General features: G+C 60.0%; 1 protein-coding gene across 1 annotated transcript in view; it reads right to left on the bottom strand.

Moving 5' to 3' along the window:
• Window positions 1-12,939, bottom strand: part of LOC113840667 (latent-transforming growth factor beta-binding protein 4-like) — a 57,185-nt gene extending 44,246 nt beyond the window's left edge. Inside the window, 2 exon segments of the mRNA XM_072029958.1 lie at window positions 12,258-12,520; window positions 12,578-12,939. Of these exon segments, the coding sequence (XP_071886059.1) occupies window positions 12,258-12,520; window positions 12,578-12,608 (294 nt within the window). The 5' untranslated portion in view covers window positions 12,609-12,939.
• Window positions 12,940-13,967: the final 1,028 nt, after the last annotated feature.

Consider the following 13,967-nt stretch of genomic DNA (forward strand, 5'->3'; position numbering starts at 1 on the left):
TAAGGTGGGCCCTAGTCCCTAGTCATATACATGAACACCTAACACCCAAAACCCCTGTTCCTGTGCATTAACCTCCTCACCTTCAGCCCCTCTACTAAGCCTTAACTTTAGGCCCGTCATCCCTTGGGACAGGGCAGGAACCATGAGGTTGCTCTGCAGTCATGGCACTCAAAGCTGAATGTGAGGGGCCATGGATCTCATCAGATTGTGGGCCACAAGGAGGAGACAGGGGAGAATGCTCTGATGAGCTCAGCTCTGCCTCAGGAAGTCCTGCACCAGCAGGAGCAATGTGACTGTGGCAGTGACGGTAAGGTCACTTCTGTCCCTGCAGAAGATAGGGCAGCAGCAGGAACATGTCACAGAAAGGGACTGAGAGGTCACTTCTGTCTGTAGGTGGCAGGTCACCCTTGACTTAGAGCTGGGATCGGTACTTTTCGGCTGACATCTGCCAGTGGCCCTGGTAGGCCAGCAAAAGGCACCTGGCTGGCATGCTGACTGTGGGATCCCCTCTGCCTACATACCCAGGAGGACCCATGCAGAAAGAAGGCCCACATATGGGTTGTCCTGTCCCTTCTGCTTGAGTCCATGACTGGACAGCAGCAGGCCCATGGCTTGGAAGATGCTGGTGCGGTGACTTCTGTCTGGTTGGCTGACAGGCCGCAAGGAGCCTGATGGATTGGGATGCCTACTTTAGGAGGGGGTTCCACCCTGATGGAGCTTTCTTTTGTAGTAGAAAAGAGTAGGAGAGAAAAAACTGCCACAAAGTGCACTTTGGAATGTTGGTGCTGGCCACGAGGAGGAAGAACTGTCCCTCAGAGTGTCGTGCTGCGTTGCCAGAGGTCACCCAAAGAGCGTCTGTGATCAGAGCATGGCTTTGTGTGAGAAGGAGCAGCTGGGGAGGGTTGATGAGACACTGGTGAAATGATGGAAATGCTGGGATGAGAGCAAGGTGGTGAACAGAGACGGGTGTCTACAGTCCTCAAAGAAATAGGTGAAAGTCATCAAAGTCAACAAAGTGCTCTGCCGGGCACTGCCCAGCCCAGCCCGGCCCCTGCCCACCTCTCCCCACCACCCTGCCCTCTCTCCAGCCCAGCCCAGCCCAGCAGCCCAGGCTGGGCTGGCCCCAGGGCAATGCCCTCCACAGGCTGCTGCAGGGCTCTGGGCACGGCCACCCCAGCCCCAGCCCCTCACAAGGCACCGCAGCTGCTGGGACAAAGTGTGGTGGTCTCACTCAGGTGGGCAGCCGAGCTCCACCACAACCGCTCTCTCACTGCCCCTCTCCTCAAAGAGGAAGGGGGAGAAAATACAACACAGAGAACTCGAGGTTTGAGATGAGAAAGGTTTAATTAAATGGAAAGGGAATGGGGAGGAAAAAAAAAAAGAAACAAAAGAAACAATCAGTCCGCGCGGGAGCACGGAGAGAGGGAAAAAAAAATTATTCTCTACTTCCCATCAACGAGCGGTGTTCAGCCACGTCCTGGGAAGCAGGGCCTGAGGGTCCGAGCCACGGCTGCGCTCGCGTCAGGCAGCACCCTGGGGTGTCACCAAGTGACGTCACAATGGGTGCCCACCCAGCCCAGGCGCGTGTCACAGTGGCACCCATTGTGACGTCACTTGGTGACACCCCAGGGCTCCGCCTTATAAGAGCGCAGCCGTGGCTCGGACCCTCAGTGTCGGTGCACGGCAGTGACGGACAGGGCAGGAGCACAGGGCCTTCGAGGAGTCCCCGAGCATAGCCCACGTCCCACAATGCCGCAACCGCCCGCCCGGAGGAGCCGCCGGTTTCTATTTGGGAACTCTCCCACTCCAGAGGCTGCTTCTGAAGGGGATGAGGAGGGAGGCATGCCCCCCAGGCAGCCCAGGCTGGCCTGGCAGGAGACCTGGTCTTCTAGGGGCAGCAACCGGCCAGCAGAGGACAGCTTGCTGGCAGTGGAAAGAACCCCAGTCGAGGCCTTTTTGTCGGAAGAGGACAGCAGCCCGGCAGAGGCCATTGCTCAGGCAGCGGGCAGCCACCCGGTAGAGGACAGCAAGAAGAAGTCGCAGCTGCTGGATCGCAGTGAGTCTTAGGGATGGGGTGGGGAGGGTTGGGGACACAGAGACCCCTGCCTGACTCCAGGACTCCTTCCCTGGGTAAAGCGGCGCTTGGGCTGACGGGGCCGAGCTTCCTCCGCAGCACCACAGAATGCCAGGACGCTTTGGGCTGGGGGGGACCTCGGCGATCACGATGCTTCCCCCCAGCCCAGGCTGCCCAAAGCCCACCCAGCCTGGCCGTGGGCAGTGCCAGGGAGGGGGCACCGCAGCCTGCGCCAAGGCCTCACTGCCCTGGGCGTGAAGGAGAGAAATCCCTGCCTGTCCGAAAGAAACCTGCCCTCTTTGAGGTTAAGGCCGTCACCCCTTGTCCTGTCGCTGCAGTCCATGATGAAGATCCCCCCCCAGCTTTCCTGGAGGCCCCTTTGGGCACGGGGAGGCCGCAGCGAGGTCCCCCCGCAGCCTTCTCCAGGCTCCACAAGCCCAGCTCCCTCAGCCTCTCTTCCCAGCGGAGCTGCTGCAGCCTCTGGGCATCCCCGCGGCCTCCCCACGGCCTTCTGGGGCTGGGGCCCTTCCTCTCCTCACCCCTGCATTCAGCCCCTCTCTGCAGCACTCTTTGCTTTCCTCCTTTCCAGGTAAGGCATGGAAACTGTGCAGAGACAAGGCCGTGGAATTCATCAGGGCGTATGTCAGAGGCACAGAAAAGGTAATGGCAGCCGCTTGCATCACAGCTGTGCTCCTGGCGCTGCCCTCCAGGGGTCCCACACAGCCCCAGACCCCTCAAGGCTTTGGTCCTGCTGGCCGTGGGTGTCCCCCTAATGCTCTGTTGGTGTCTTTGTGGCTGCCAGGACGACGAGGAGCAGAAGATGCTGTTCCTCAGCAAAATCTGCGATCTGTGCACATGTGTCACAGAGAGGGGTGTGCCAATGAACTTGCATGGCTTCTGCAGCAAACATAAGCTGGTGGAGAACATCATGGTGAGAGGATGCGCAGCGGGTTGGGGAAGGGGCAAGGCCCCCCGGCACCAGCCCCCTGGGAGGCGAGGGCTGGGGCAGCGCTGGCTCTGCTGCTGCTGGGTGCCGGCGGCTCCAAGGTCTCATCCTGCTTGTGCTCTGCAGGCGCTGCTGGAAAAGGAGCCCATGGACAGCTTGCGCACAGCATTCCGGCAGAAGGCCATGGAGACTGTCGCCCTCCTCAGGTGCGTGCCCAGCCCCTGGTGGCAATGTCCTGGTGGCCCTGAAGCTGGCAGGGAGGCTGCCCGTCCCTCCCAGGGATGCCTGGCCAAGGGAGGTCCGTGTCCTCCTTCATAAGCCTCGAGGCACTGCGTCCAACAGGCTCCTCTCTCTCTTTTCTTCAGCAAGACCGTGCCAATAGTACTGCATGGCAAAAAGAAGAGACTCCTGCGTGTGTGCTGTAAGAGCATCTTCTTTCTGCCTCCCGAGTCAGATGTGCCAGAGACAGAAGGAGCGCTCTTCACTGAGGTATGTGCTGGGTGAGGTACCGGCACCCCCAGTCCTGCTGAGCTGCTGCCTTGCTTCCCCGTGCTGACACAACCAGAGACCAGTGCAGGGCCGGGGCCCAGATTTGCTTTCCCAGCCTCGCCCCTTCCCCGACCTGATCTTGTGCTGCAGGAGGTCTGCACACAGTGGCTTTTTAGCCCCAAAGACACCCCTGAACTTCAGAGGGGCTCAGAGCCAGCTCCTGGGGGTGAGGAGGGCCACAGAAATAATTCGATGCTCTTCTGTCCTCCCTGCAGACTATGAAAGCCATGGACACCATGCTGGAGGCCTTCGTACGCAACTGTCCCAACACCAGTTTCAGCTCAGAGTTGGAGAATATGTTGAAGGTTTGGCATTTGCAAAGAATTTCCAAAGAATCCTCTCAGGTCTCATTTGCAGACCACTGTCAACCCAGCAACTTCTCTCCTCGCAGGCGCTGCTGCACTTTGCCCACTCCAAAAACCCAGCTGTGTGTGAGAGAGCTGTGAGGATGATTGAGAGGCTGAGTGCTTTCATCCTCTTGTATTTTGAGGCCGAGGTAAGGCACAACGAACCCTTCACCCTTTCCTGCATCCCAGAGCATCCTGCCACTCAGGGGTGCCTGTGAGGCAAGCCTCGATGCACGTGAGTGCCTCAGAACCGTGAATCGAGGGTCTTCGTCCCTCCTTCGCCCCTGCTCTTCCCTTCCCAGGCCGTGCTCTCTCAGGGACCGGCTCTGCCTCCACTAAGCCCTTTGTCTCTCCTCCCTTCCTCACCCAGATCACAGATGACTATGAAAACTATAGCGATGATGAGCCCACAGAGCTCTACATCCCCATCCTGGGACAGCTGCTGGGCATCCTCTTCATTTTCACCGGTGACAAAGATTCCATCAGATTCACAGCTTTAGAAACTCTTTCTCACATATACAACATCATCAGAAAAGGAAGAGGTAAGAAGGTGTGGTGGACAGCGTCCGTCTGCACAAAAACATCTACTGATATGTCTACTTGTTTTCCCCGAGTTTAGTGGGGACTGTTAGTGTTAGGTTAGAGGTTGGACTCGATGATCTTGAGGTCTCTTCCAACCTAGAAATTCTGTGATTCTGTGAGTATTGTGAAGGATTGTTTTTGTGCTTGGTGGAGGCTGCCCACGGAATTCTGCCAGGTTCCCTGGCCTCCTCTGCTCCTCACAGCAGCTTCCCGCAGCATTCTGGCTATCGTTTTCCGCAGAAGCTAGACGCTCACCTGCCGTCCAGGAGCAGTTCTCTGCTGCTGTCCTTCCCAACCCTCCCCAGATCACCTACCACGCTGTTTTGTGGTGTCCCCCAGTCTAAGCCATCGATCGATGAGCACTTCCCAAACCGCATCTTCCCCGAGGAGTGAACAGCAGAGCCAGCCGTGCATCACCAGGGATGGTGACGCCCTCCAGAATGCTCCCTGACTGTTTGCTCCCTGCCGTCTTAAAGGCAGGTGTCAGGGGGCTTCCTGCACATCCTGACCCCGAGCAGAAGGGGGTCTGTGACACGCTGCTACCCCCACGGCACCCAACGCCATTGCTTCTCCTCCTTCTGCATCATCCCTGAGGTCCCTCTTGCTCCCAGCACTCCTCACCTTGTGCTTTACATCCCTGCCCACCACTCTCCTCGCCGGGGGTCTGAGCCTCCCTCCTCAGCCATTCCTAGTGAAAGTGCTTTTCACCATTTGGCAAGCTTGTTGGCAAAGATGCTCTTCCCTACTGACTCTTCGCTGTTTCCCCCTGTTTAGAATGCATATTGAGAACGGACATGGTAAATTATGCAGTGAGACACAAGAAATTGGAGTATGCAAAACTTCCATTTTCTACAACATCAACTCCGTGTGAAATTGCCAAGGTAATGAGCTCTGGCCTTGCTGGGGATCTTGTCCGCAGCATCAGCAGGCATCTCGTGTGAGCAAAGGGGTCCAGAACTGGTGGGGCTGGCACGGCCTCACTCGCCCTGCTGAGAGGGTTCCTCTTGTCCCCAGGCTGGGGCTATGCGAAGGCTGCTCCCCTGTGTCCCGGCAGCAGCTCCAGCCCTCCTGGCCACCAGCAAGCCCTGGTTACCTGCAGGGCCAGCACTCTGGCCCCATATGCCCCATCCTCACCCCTTCCCCCAAGGGCCCTCTCTCCAGAGCTGCCCTTGCTGCTCAGCTAAGCAGCACCCTTGGGACACTCAGTGAGGCATGTCTTCGCTCCTCCTTCTTCCCACAGTGGTTTGGAGGACATCTCTTCCCTGCTGAGAGGCTGCACATCATCCTCACAGCCCTGGAAGCTTTACAAGACTCCAGCATCCATGACAAGCAGGGGGCCTGCAGCGTGCTGGACGCAGCCTTGGAGGTCCCTTTCTACTGGCTGAAAGATGTAAGTGGCCTGTGGCCATGGCCCTGCCCTTGAGCTCTTCCAGGCGTGGTTCCTCTCTCCTTCCCTGCCTCCCTCGCACATCGGGGTCTCTTGCGCTCCAGAAGCCACCTGAAGCCAGCAGAGAGCAATGGAAGGGGCCAAAGTTTGAGTGGCAGCTGTGGCAATGGCTGCGGTCTGCTGGCAACACCATTCCCACTTTGTCCCCCAAGGTGCCAAAGATCATGGAGTGCATCAGGAGAAACCTGGGCAGCATCCACACGGCATCGGCGCGGCAGTGCCTGGACTCCCTGCTTCTCAGGCTGACCAAAATGATGCCCAGGGAAGAAGTCAAGAACCTGCTGCAGTTCTCTCCGCCACGTGACAGGTCCTGGCCTTAACATCCTTGAGGGCTTGTTCCGCGTCGGGAGATGCACCTGGAGACTCTCTGCTTGCCACACCAATGGCAAAGGGCAGGACATCCCCAAGGAGCACAGCCCTCCTTCCCACCAATGTGTTCCAGCCCTACTGGGCCAGCCAGGGCTGCAGCAGCCCAGCTGTCCAAGGCAGCCCAGAGTCCCCCTGCCCCCAGGGAACACCAGCTCAGCCCCCTCCTGCCTGCCCAGGCTGGGCCCTCAGTGCTCCCCAAGTCACAGGGGCTGCAGGACAGCCTGGGTCCTCTGGGGCTGGCCCAGTTTGTGGCCCTGCGGCTGAGGCAGCCTCACTGACAGAGGATTCTGGGCTTGCAGCACTGACCTGGCCATGTGGGAGGTGATCCTGGCCATGCCGCAGACCTTGAAGAGGGTTTTAAACATCATGATGGAAGACTTGCCGCTCTGCCTGTGGTGCAAGGAAGTCACCAAAGACACCTGCATCCGTCGCTTGGCTGTGAGTTCCCAGATGAAACCTTGCTCCCAGCAGGGCTACGTGTGCCCCTTCAGGCACACAGGCACAGCCCTGTGCCCATCTACCCCCAAACTGCCAGCTCCCGCAGGACGTACGGACACATGGTCCCTGGGGCCGGCAAGCCCCCGTAGCTCCCCGCGCCTGGTGCCTCTTTGGTGCCAGCTGGCGCTGCCCCATCCCTGCCCAAAGGTGGGAGAAGAAGAGGCTGCAGGGGGCCCTGCAGGCCCTGCCAGGCTCTCACTGCTCTTTCTTGCAGATGCTGGGCCACAATCACATTTTTTTGGAGGACTTTGGTAACCCAGTGCACCTCCAGAGCTACCTGAGGCACCCAAGACCAGAGATGCGCTTGATGGTTCTGAAAGGGCTCTGCACCGTGTCAGAGAGCCCTGAGAAGGTGAGCGGGCCATCGTCAAGCAAAGCCATGTTGGCAGCCTGGGGCTTTGCTCTTCTGCCCTCCCGTCCCTCCCCGCTGCCAGGAAGCAAGGCAGGAGGCTGGTGCTCAGGAACCAGAGCCCTTTGCCCAGGGTGGTCTCTCACTGCCTCACGGAAGGGAAATGGTGTCTTTCCTACAGGCAAGGAAAATTCAGGTCGTGCTGCCAGACATCCTGGAGGCTCTGCAGGACACCAACACACACGTGGTGCTGAAGGCCCTGCTTGTGCTGAGAAACGTGATGGCTCATGTGGAGAGGAGGGAGGCCAGTGGCCCGGCTCTGCAGCTGGCTGAGAAGCTCCTGCCATTCTTTGACCACGTAAGTGTGCTGCGGGAGCCCGAGCCCTCAGCTGGGCCCCCTGTAACGAGGGCTGCCCTTCAGCCCGGCCCTGTGGGCAGCACTCAGGCAGGGCCTTCCCAGTCTCCTCGTCAGCCCAGGCGCTGGGGAGCTCTGCTTGGGCATGGCTGGTGCGGCTGGTGGCGAAAGTGGGGTGGCTGGCGGGCAGCCTGCGATGGCAACCGATTGCGTTGCCCTTCACGGGCACCAGGCCTTGCAGCTGCCCCTGAGCAGCTCCTCTGGGAAGGATCCAGCGCTGAAGCATCTCACAGTGCTGGGAGCTCCCTTCACATCGGCCACGCTAATGCTGAAATTCCTCCTGTCCTCCTCCCTGCCAGGCGTCCAGCCAGGTGCGGGAGCACTCCATCTGCCTCTTCCAAGCCGTGGTGGAGGCTGTGCTGCGGCAAAGGACAAAGAAAATGAAGAGGACGGTGCACAGCAGCCTTCTCCCACTCTACTTTCACATGAGAGACCAGAGTGAGAGCGTAGCAAAGGTACAGATCTCAGAGCTGAGCAGTTATGTGGGCAAGGGTGTGCTGATGCCACAGGGTTGCTCTGGGGGATCTCTGGCCGGCAGCATGAGCTGCCTCTGATGGTGGCTGTCCCGTGGCCTTGCCTTGGCCACTGAACCCAGTGCACGCTGCCCCCCACCACAGCCTCCCATAACGCGCTGGGAAAGGCTCGCAGCCCTGCCAAGAGGAGGGGACAGAGGGTCTCCTTCCCAAGGCTGTGCTGCTACCTCCCAACCTCTGCTGCTCCGCAGGCCTCTGGGGAAGCTCTTGCCGTGGCTGCAGAGTTTCTGCGACGCAAGGAGCTCAAGCGCTTCGTCCAGACAAAACAGACGTGGAGGATTGGAGAGTGCTTGGTAAGGACCCACATTGGTTTGCCCCAGCTGGGCAAACGCGCCCGGCCAGAGCCCGCTGCCTGCAGCCGCATCCTCGCTCCCTTCCTGCCAGCACAGAGCCCCAGGGGGCTCTTCTGGAGGCCCCTCTGCCCTCCCTGCCCCCAGGATGCTGGAGGAGACCCTGGAGAGGGTGTGCAAGCCCCGTGACCCTGCGTTCTCTCTCTCTCCAGCTGCAGCAGGACAGAGGCAGAGTAGAAGAATACCTGCAGCAGAGCCAGCCCTACCTGCAGGCCACTCAGACCCTTTTGCGACTTGAGGCCGTCAGATTCATTGGTGAGCCCAGCCCCTGGGTCTCTCTTGGGGCAGCCTTTGGCAGCCCCAGGCACTGCCCTGTTGCCCCCAGAGCCCCCCGACTGGGCCCTTGCTCCAGGGTGCAGGAGGGGGCACAGCCTGGCTGGCCAGGCCAGGGGCTGTGCTGCTGGGAGCGTGCTGGGGAGCGGGGCTCTGATGGGGTCTCTGTGTCTAGGTCTTGCTGCGCGCTACTGCGAGGACCAGAGCGAGGAGAAGCTGGAGGAAATCCTCAGAGGTGAGTGAGGGCAGTGGGGGGTGTGCTAGGGCTGGGGGGACAGCGGCAGAGGCCCCCGTGCCTTGCCCTGCTCCAGGGAAATGCTTCGGGGCGGAGGAGCAATGCAGCCATAGGAACGAGGGAGAGGAGACGGGGTAGCCTGTGGTGTCAGGGAATGGCCTCCCAGCCTGGAGCTGGGCAGTGCCGCTGAAAGGGTTGAGTGTCCCTGAGGAAGAGTCAGGGGAAAGGGCAGTAAGGCTGACAGAAGGTGGGAGCCTGTTGTAGAGCACGCAACCAGGACGAAGAGGGAGATGAGACAGCCTACAAGCAGCTAGGAGCAGGGTCACGATTGCTAGCCCTTGCTCTCATGGGGAAGCACAATAGCGAGAGGAAAGAGTCCAGGAGATTCCTGGAGTGTGTGAATCCTCCCAAGGGATGGAGGCAGGTGGTGAGGGAACCAGCTTGTGAAGGTGCCCCACTTGACCTGTGGTGCGCAGGTGGGGAAGGACTGGTGGCTGCATTTGGGACATTGCTGAGCAGCAGCTTTCAACGGATTCCTTTGTCCCTCCTGCTCCTCCTGGCCTGGGGAAGAGTCGAGTGGGGCTGGCATGCTCTGCAGGGGATGCCTGGGGATCTCTGCAAGGAGTGGGTTTTCATCTCTGCTCTTCTTTCTTTTGCAGTCCTCCAGCCTTCAGAGAAAGACCCGGAACCCATGGTCCGTTCCCTGGCAGTTCAAACCACCCTGATCCTGACGTCAAGGCATAAGGCAATGTCAGGACGGAGATTTCCACTGCTGTGTTGCTGCTAGCCCCGCAGCAGTCCTCAAAAGAGCAATATATATTTTAATAGAACTAGGTTGTTGTCTCGTTATTCCAGCAGCTCCTTCACAGTGACTCGGTGCCATGACGCTGAGCTAACTTGGAGGCCACCAAGGACCCTGAGAAGTTCCCTCTGTTCCCCTGAGAAGGCAACTTCCTTGTGAGGGGAACAGAGGGCCCTATTTGTTAGCCTGACCCTACCCGTAGGGAAGTCTGCTGCCTCCCTGGGGCTAGGGTCATGGACGTTGCCAGAAAGCTTCCCAACCTGGTTTTCCCCTCTGATTACTATCGTCTTTTGATAGTCCAGGCCGGCAGTGATACTACTGAAGATAGAAGCCTGAAGACTATCGAGCGGGACTTTAGGGGACTGGGACGGGTAGTGGATGGAGTGGGAGTTCAGGTGGTGTTTTTGTCCACCCCTACAGTGGCAGGGAGGGGTACAGAGAGGACTCACGACTCACTGGGATCCAGCAACTGCAACTCCTTCTTGCTGTCCTCTGTCAAACCTCTGTTCTCTACCACTAAGCTGTCCTCTGCTGGTCTCCTGTCCTCTGCCAGGCTGCTGTCCTCTACCGGGCTGCTGCCCTTTGACAGCAAGCTGTCCTCTGCTGGCAAAATGTCCTCTACCGGGGTGCTGTCCTCTGCCAGCAAGCTGTCCTCTGCTGGCCGGTTGCTGCCCTCAGAAGACCAGGTCTCCTGCCAGGCCAGCCTGGGCTGCCTGGGGGGCATGCCTCCCTCCTCATCAGATTCAGAAGGAGCCTCTGGAGTGGGAGAGTTCTCAAATAGAAAACGGAGGCTCCTTCGGGCAGGCGTGGGCTATGCTCGGGGACTCCTCGAAGGCCCAGTGCTCCTGCCCTGTCCGTCACTGCCGTGCACCAACGCTGAGGGTCCGAGCCACAGCTGCAGTCATATAAGGCGGACCCCTGGGGTGTCACCAAGGGAGGTCACCAAGGGTCCCATGTGACACGTGCCTGGGCTGGATGGGCCCCACCGGGCGCTGTAAGTTCGTGGGCGACACCAAGCTGGGCAAGGGGATCTGGACAGGCTGGATCAACGGGCCGCATCCAGCTGCGTGGCATTCAAGGCCAAATGCTGGGTTCCACACTTGGAATCATACAATATCCTGAGTTGGAAGGGGGCAGACCTGAAGGGATGAAAGACACGGTCTCCCGATGCCTCTTGAGCAGAAGGCCTTTATTGCCATTTTTCTCTGCTACATATACTTTCCCCGTAACCACATGCGCTGTCCACGCGCCCGAATCAGTCGTACAATTCATTAGAGACCCTCAGCCACGCGCCTCAAGCCAGCCAGCAATTGACCACTGCGCAAAGCTCATCTTTAATGCTGTAGCCAAGTTAATTTATCTCCACCTTGTTCAAGTTTTTGTTACTAATGCCTAGTAAAAAAAGGGGCTTTAGGGCTTTGGGGCGACTACTTAAAGGATCAGGGGCACAGGTTGTGTTTGCCTCTGTCCTTCCGATAGGGGGGATCGATGCTGACAAGCAGACTCATCACATTAACACGTAGCTTCGGGACTGGTGCAACTGGTAGAACTTTGGGCTTGCTGATCATGGGAGGGTCTATGTGACACTGGCCTGCTACCACCAGATGAGATGCGCCTCCCTGTAGTGGTTTTACCTGGCAAGGTTTTGGTAGCACGGGGCCATAGGAGTGGCTTTTGTGAGAAGGATCTGGAAGCTGCCCCATGTTTGCTAAGGGCCCCTCTGCTGACCAGAGCTGAGCCAATAAGTCACAGAATCACAGAATCACAGAATTTCTAGGTTGGAAGAGACCTCAAGATCATCGAGTCCAACCTCTGACCTAACGCCAACAGTCCCCACTAAACCATATCCCTAAGCTCTACATCTAAACGTCTTTTAAAGACTTCCAGGGATGGTGACTCCACCACTTCCCTGGGCAGCCTGTTCCAGTGCCTAACAACCCTTTCGGTAAAGAAGTTCTTCCTAAGATCCAACCTAAAACTCCCCTGGCGCAACTTTAGCCCATTCCTCCTCATCCTGTCATCAGGCACGTGGGAGAACAGGCCAACCCCCACCTCACTACAGCCTCCTTTAAGGTATCTGTAGAGAGCGATAAGGTCGCCCCTGAGCCTCCTCTTCTCCAGGCTGAACAAGCCCAGCTCCCTCAGCCGCTCCTCGTAGGACTTGTTCTCCAGGCCCCTCACCAGCTTCGTCGCCCTTCTCTGGACCCGCTCAAGCACCTCCATGTCCTTCTTGTAGCGAGGGACCCAAAACTGAACACAGTACTCGAGGTGCGGCCTCACCAGAGCCGAGTACAGCCCCCCGTAGCCACCCATAGCCCCCCGTAGCCCCCAATAGCCCCCCATAGCACCCTAGAGCCCCCTATAGCCCCCCTAGCCCCATATAGCCCCCTGTAGCCCCCCGCAGCCCCCTATAGCCCCCCACAGCCCCCCGCCGCCCCCCCCCAGCCCCCCCAATTCTCCCCCCACCCCCCCTTATCCCGCTCCTCACGTTCCGGTCCACGATGTCCCGGCCCTGGCTGGCCAAGCTGCTGCCGTAGGCGGCGGCCAGGCTGGACACGGGCTCGGCCAGGAAGGCGGCGGCGGGGGGGGGCAGGCGGGATGCGGAGGACGCCGGGGGGGCCGCCGGGGGGGCCCCGTAGGCCCGGGCCGGGCCGTGGGGGGGGGGGGCGGCCCCGCCGCTGGTGTCGTCGAAGAGCGGCCGCGGCTCCGCCATCCGCGGAGGGGCCGGGCCCGGGCCGCGGCGCTTGGGGGCTGCGGGGAGAGGAGAGGGGGGGTCGGGGGAGGGGGGGGGCGCCGGGGGGTCCGCACCGAGCCCCGCCGCCGCTCCCGGGGGCTCCATGGCGCTTCCGCTTCCGGTCACGTGAGGAGCGCGGGAGGAAGCTGTTGGCGGAGCGGCGGGGCGGGGCCGGAAGTGGCGGTTGCCATGGGGACGGGCGCGCGGGGCCGTGACGTCAGCAAGGGTGTGATGTCAGCAAGGCCACCGTGCCACCAAGGTGATGACGTCACCAAGGCCACCACGTCACCAAAGCCATGATGGCAACCAAAGCCATGACGTCACCAAGGCCACCATGTCCCCAGGGCCACCACGTCCCCATAGCCCCCATGGCCCCATAGCCCCCACGGCCCCATATCCACCATGTCCCCAGCGCCATCTTATCCCCAAGGCCACCACGTCCCCAAGGCCGCACGGTGGCCGTGGTGGCCCTAGGGCTGTCCCTGAGGTGTCTTTATGGTTGGGGTCTTCATGGTTGGGGTCTCCATGGTTGGGGTTTAGATGGTTGGGGTCTTCATGGTTGGGATCTTCGTGGTTGGGATCTTCGTGGTTGGGGTCTCCATTGGGGTGGTGTCTTTATGGTGGTTGGGTCTCCATGGTTGGGGTCTCCATGGTTGGGGTTTCCATGGTGGTTGGGTCTCCACTGGGGCGGGGTCTCCATTGGGGTGGGGTCTTCATGGTTGGGGTCTCCATGGTTGGGGTCTTCGTGGTCGGGGTCTCCATTGGGGTGGTGTCTTTATGGTGGTTGGGTCTCCATGGTTGGGGTCTCCATGGTGGTTGGGTCTCCACTGGGGCGGGGTCTTCATGGTGGCGGGGTCTTCATGGTTGGGGTCTTCGTGGTTGGGGTCTTCGTGGTTGGGGGACTTCATGGTTGGGGTCTCTATGGTGGTTGGGTTCTCCATGGTTGGGGTCTCCGTGGTTGGCGTCTCCATTGGGGTGGGGTCTTTATGGTGGTGTCTTTATGGTGGTTGGGGTCTTCATGGTTGGGGTCTCCATGGTGGTTGGGTCTCCATTGGGGTGGGGTCTTCATGGTGGCGGGGTCTTCATGGATGGGGTCACCATGGCGGATTGGGTCTTCATTGGGGGGGGGTCTCCATGGATGGGGTCTCCATGGGGATCTCTCCATGGGGTGGGGGTCTCCACGGGGGGGTGGGGGTCTCTGACCGCTGTGTCCCCCCCCCCCAGCCTACCTGCTGCTGGGGGTGACGGCGGCGCTGCTGCTGCTGGCGGCCTTCCAGCAGCTGCTGGAGCTGCACGGGGTCAGCGCCGCGCTGCGCCCCCCCCGGACCCCCCCGAGGAGGACGGGGGGCTGCTGGACGAGGGGGGGCAATAAACGGGGGGCTCGAAGCGCGACGGGCTCGCTGTGGTCACTGGGGGGGGTTGGGGGTCCCAGACACATGGGGGGGGGGGTCCCAGACACATGGG

The sequence above is a fragment of the Anas platyrhynchos genome, chromosome 33 (assembly GCF_047663525.1).
Source record: "Anas platyrhynchos isolate ZD024472 breed Pekin duck chromosome 33, IASCAAS_PekinDuck_T2T, whole genome shotgun sequence".
NCBI lineage: Eukaryota > Metazoa > Chordata > Aves > Anseriformes > Anatidae > Anas > Anas platyrhynchos.